Source organism: Carex rostrata, chromosome 6 (genome assembly GCF_964058835.1).
Source record: "Carex rostrata chromosome 6, lpCarRost1.2, whole genome shotgun sequence".
NCBI lineage: Eukaryota > Viridiplantae > Streptophyta > Magnoliopsida > Poales > Cyperaceae > Carex > Carex rostrata.
This window is the reverse complement of record NC_135923.1, coordinates 14,102,939-14,106,937: the sequence shown is the minus strand read 5'-3', so window position 1 is coordinate 14,106,937 and position 3,999 is coordinate 14,102,939. Positions and strand designations below refer to the sequence as shown.

The following is a 3,999-nucleotide window of genomic DNA, read 5'->3' as shown; positions in this document are numbered from 1 at the left end:
TATTTTTAAATAAATATATTCAACATTTCTAATATTTCAATACCAAAAATAAAAAAATAAAGAAATTTCTGTTTAAAAAAAAAAAAAAAAAAAAATTAGAAACCCAAACCGCCCAAACCTGGGGCGGTTCATTTTTTTTTTTTTTGAAAGTTTTTTTTTAAACAGAAATTTTTTTATTTTTTTTATTTTTTGTATTGAAATATTAGAAATGTTGAATATATTTTTTTAAAAATAGATGAAATACAATATAATTTGATTTATTAGAAAGACTGCAACAAATAACCCGAATCAATATTTTTCAGGGCGGATTTTTCGCGGCTGTAAGAAAAATTAATATATTTCTTTATGTGTTATTGGACAAAAATAAAAATGCTTAGATTCCGAGTTATTGATCCCGGTTCAAAAGTCACTTCTATGTAATCTAAAAAATATTATAATCCTTCTATTACATTTAATTTATAAAAAGTTGTATCTATTTTGAGAATTCTTTTTGAATAACAATTATTAAATAACTTAAAGTTTTTATTTTTTTTCAAAAATAGATACAACTTTTTATAAATTAAATATCCTAGAAGGATTATAATATTTTCTAGATTACATAGAAGTAACTTTTGAACCGGGATCAATTACTCGGAATCTAAGCATTTTTATTTTTGTCCAATAACACATAAAGAAATATATTAATTTTTCTTACAGCCGCGAAAAATCCAGCCTGAAAAATATTGATCCGGGTTATTTGTTGTAGTCTTTCTAATAAATTAAATTATATTGTATTTCATCTATTTTTAAAGAAATATATTCAATATTTCTAATATTTCTACAAAAAATAAAAAAAATAAAAAAATTTCTGTTTAAAAAAAAACAAAACTTAAAAAAAAAAAAAAAAACAAAAAGAAAAAGTGGACCGCCCATTATATGGGCGGTTTGGTAATGGCATGAAGCGCCCATTTAATGGGCGGTTTGCTAAAATTTTGGCCCGCCCCGTTTCCAGGCGGTCAGGGCATATATGAAAAAAATTCAAAACAGAGGTTATTTTTAATATTTTTCTTTTTTTTTGGGGTATTAAAAAAAATGGCCGCATGAACACCCCTCAAAATCCATGATCATAATAAACAATAAAAAAATAAACCAAACTTCTCTATGTAGGACAGAAATTAATAAAATGACAAAATTAAAGGAAAAAAAATTAAATAAACCAAATACACCACCAAGCTTTTGCATCAAAACCCACAAACTGAAAATTAACCAAAATTAAACCCAAATTTCAAATAGAAATCATAGGTTTCTTTTATATAAGATCCACCAAATTTATATGTCTATACTCCAGTCTCCAGATACAGCCAATAATCTCTCCAAAATCAAAACATAAAATTTACCAATATTGCCATCACAGCGGTCACTACGCCTGCCAAGGACCCGGCTCCCATCAGTCCTGCACGATTCTCATCGGCTGCCTTCTGATCAGCCGCATCTTGGTCGGGCCCCGGTGCTGGCTCAGGCGCCTCTGTGGGCACATTCTTCTTTCCTTTCCCAGCCTTCTTAGGTGCCTCAGCCACAACGGGTGCTGGAGCCGAGGCCGGTGATGAAACATTCTTCTTAAACAATTCCCTCGGCTCAAGCACCTTATCAATTGTATAAAGAGCCAATGGATCCTCATCCTTTATGGTCCCCACAATCTTAGCAACAACCCCAGCAGGTGTCTTTATCGTCACCACCTCGCCGTCGTTCTGAACAGTGAGATTATAATTCTTCTTCTCTGTTGCCAGGGTGTTCATGACACCGTTGTTTGACCGAAGCATCTGCACAGAGTAATACACCGGGATTGCATGGTACAATAGCAGGTTGAGCTTTCCACTGTCAGTCAGGTTCTTGAATTTCGGAAGAAACACATCCATCGCCTGGTCAAGAGGGCAGAACACTGTCAAGCCTCCCTCAATATCATTTTGAAAAGTCGTGGCCGCATCTCCAGTTGAGAGCAGCAGATCAGCAAAGGTTTTGCATCCTTTGGCAGACATGAGTTCAGTGAGGTTTACTGCTGCTGGGGCCTCGGCAGGTGCTTCCGCAACAGGGGAGTTGAGAATAGAGCTAATCTGTATGACAGAGATGTTGTAGGGTTGCTCAAAGATGGATTTGACGAAGGTGGCAGGTGTGAACGTGTCCGGATCAGAGTCAGATGGAGCGAATGTCACGACGCCAGCTTTGTGCATTGATATATTGACGAAACCCGAGGTTCCTGGGGCATCGCCAGATGCCTGATTCACAAAGGGATAGTTGTTTTAGTTAGCATTCCATTGAGAATATCAGAGTTAAAATTCCAGATGTAGACCGAAATTTTAGAGAATTTTACCAAAAAAAATGCTCCAAGATGTATGTTTTTTGGTTAATGCTATAATGTAGGTGCAATTTCATTATTAATCACCCTAATAACAAAATAGAAGATATTTGAACCATAAAATTAAAACAGCAAAACATCCATCTAACTTTAACTGCATGCCAAATAAGAGAGGAGCAGTAGACAAGTGATATCAACTCGTATATTTGACTATACACCCTTTCAGTTTGACAAAAGAAAAATAAAGAGATAAGGCGAAGAATTTGCTCTTAAACTCAAATTCAAGAATTGATCAAGCCTGAGTGCAGGTGCAGGGATAATTAATAGGATTCAAAGGACTAAAACCCTATAAACCCTGCCCTGCTTCTACATCTAGGCTCTTCTGGAAATAAATTAACAAAATACATCGAAACAGGAAACAATAAAGAAACGGTGTACCTGAAAGAAGGTGGAGGCTTGAGTAGATTCAGTGGGGAGCTGGTGAAGCTTGCGGGCCCCATAGTAGTCAACTAAACAATGGAGGGAGAGAACGTGGCGCATCGTCGGCGACGAGAGGCCTCGCGACAGCAAGGATGCCATGCCTCCATTGTTCACGGCCAGCACCGTTATCGTGAGCCGGCGGTTGATCTCGTCAGCGAGGTGCGTGACGCTCAGGTAGTGGTTGAAGGTGGAGAACTCCGGGTGCTTGGCAAGGATCTTCGTTACGTTGAACCCACGGCACAACGGAACGCATGAGGCCAGAAGGAAGAGGAAAGTGATGGAGAGCAGCCTCATTTTGCGCAGCCCAGAGAGAGAGAGAATTGGGAAGTGCAATGCGCAAATGGCGGAGCAGGGGAGTGATTCTGTGAGGTGTGAGGTGTGAGGTGTGAAGTGTCAAGTAAAGAAGTTGGAATGCTTGTTCTGGGGCTGAAATTTTGAGCCCTTGATATTCGGTTTTATTTACATTTATTGCCACTGTTAGTAATTCTGTTTAAGTGGACCCCATTTTCAGTTAGTTGTGGAGATTTATCCAGATGTAAAAAATTGGAGTGTTTTTTTTTTTTTTGGTAGTTTCGAACTGTAGGCAGCCCTACTTCCACGGCCTGCGGTTCAGGAGCTTTAAAACGGCAGCCACCAAATCAAGTTCTTCTGCTTTAATTAGTTTGTGGTCGTTCCTATAGTGAGTGCATGTACAACCACGGATGAAGATTATTTGACTATAGTTTGTCTGGATAATCTTAACATTATTTTCATAAATCATGTAAAAGTAATTTAGAAAAAATAAAAATTACAGATATGTTATTTAAAAAATAAATAATTTGTGTATCGATTTTCATGCAAGTAATATCATTTATGTTAAGGGAAAATTGTGCCCATGCCACTCCAAAACCTCTAATTTTGAAAAATGCCACTCCAAAGTTTGAGTTCATGCTAATGCCATTACAAACTTCATATATTCATAATTTTGCCCCAAATACTGTATTAGTCTATTAAATTTATTAAAAATCAAATGAAAAATTTTGTTTTTATATACGTATTTACGTATTTCCAATTATACCCTTGATACAAATGTTTTGTCCCTTTCCTGCATCTGTTTCTTCTTTGCTAAAAATCACACCATTTAACGCCTCCTCCAGCGCCTCCTTCTGCATGAATCGAGCCTCCTTCTCCAGCCCTTCCTTCTCCAT

The 3,999-nt window shown here is 36.8% G+C and overlaps 1 protein-coding gene across 1 annotated transcript; it reads right to left on the bottom strand.

The window, feature by feature from the left end:
* Window positions 1–1,213: 1,213 nt before the first annotated feature.
* On the bottom strand, window positions 1,214–3,166 carry LOC144556109 (fasciclin-like arabinogalactan protein 2). Its single transcript, XM_078304600.1, has 2 exons — window positions 2,771–3,166; window positions 1,214–2,252 (listed from the first exon to the last, which is right to left on the bottom strand). Exons 1-2 carry the CDS (start codon window positions 3,104–3,106, stop codon window positions 1,359–1,361), a joined length of 1,230 nt encoding a protein of 409 aa, XP_078160726.1. The 5' UTR covers window positions 3,107–3,166; the 3' UTR covers window positions 1,214–1,358.
* Between the last annotated feature and the right edge of the window lie 833 nt (window positions 3,167–3,999).

What these genes read in the sequence shown, in the direction of transcription:
- LOC144556109 (XM_078304600.1), bottom strand. Translation starts at nt 3,106, where the DNA reads ATGAGGCTGCTCTCCATCACTTTCCTCTTCCTTCTGGCCTCATGCGTT. An exon ending in AAGCCTCCACCTTCTTTCAG is followed by an intron (nt 2,253 to 2,770) that starts GTACACCGTTTC and finishes TTTGTGAATCAG; the next exon opens with GCATCTGGCGATGCCCCAGG.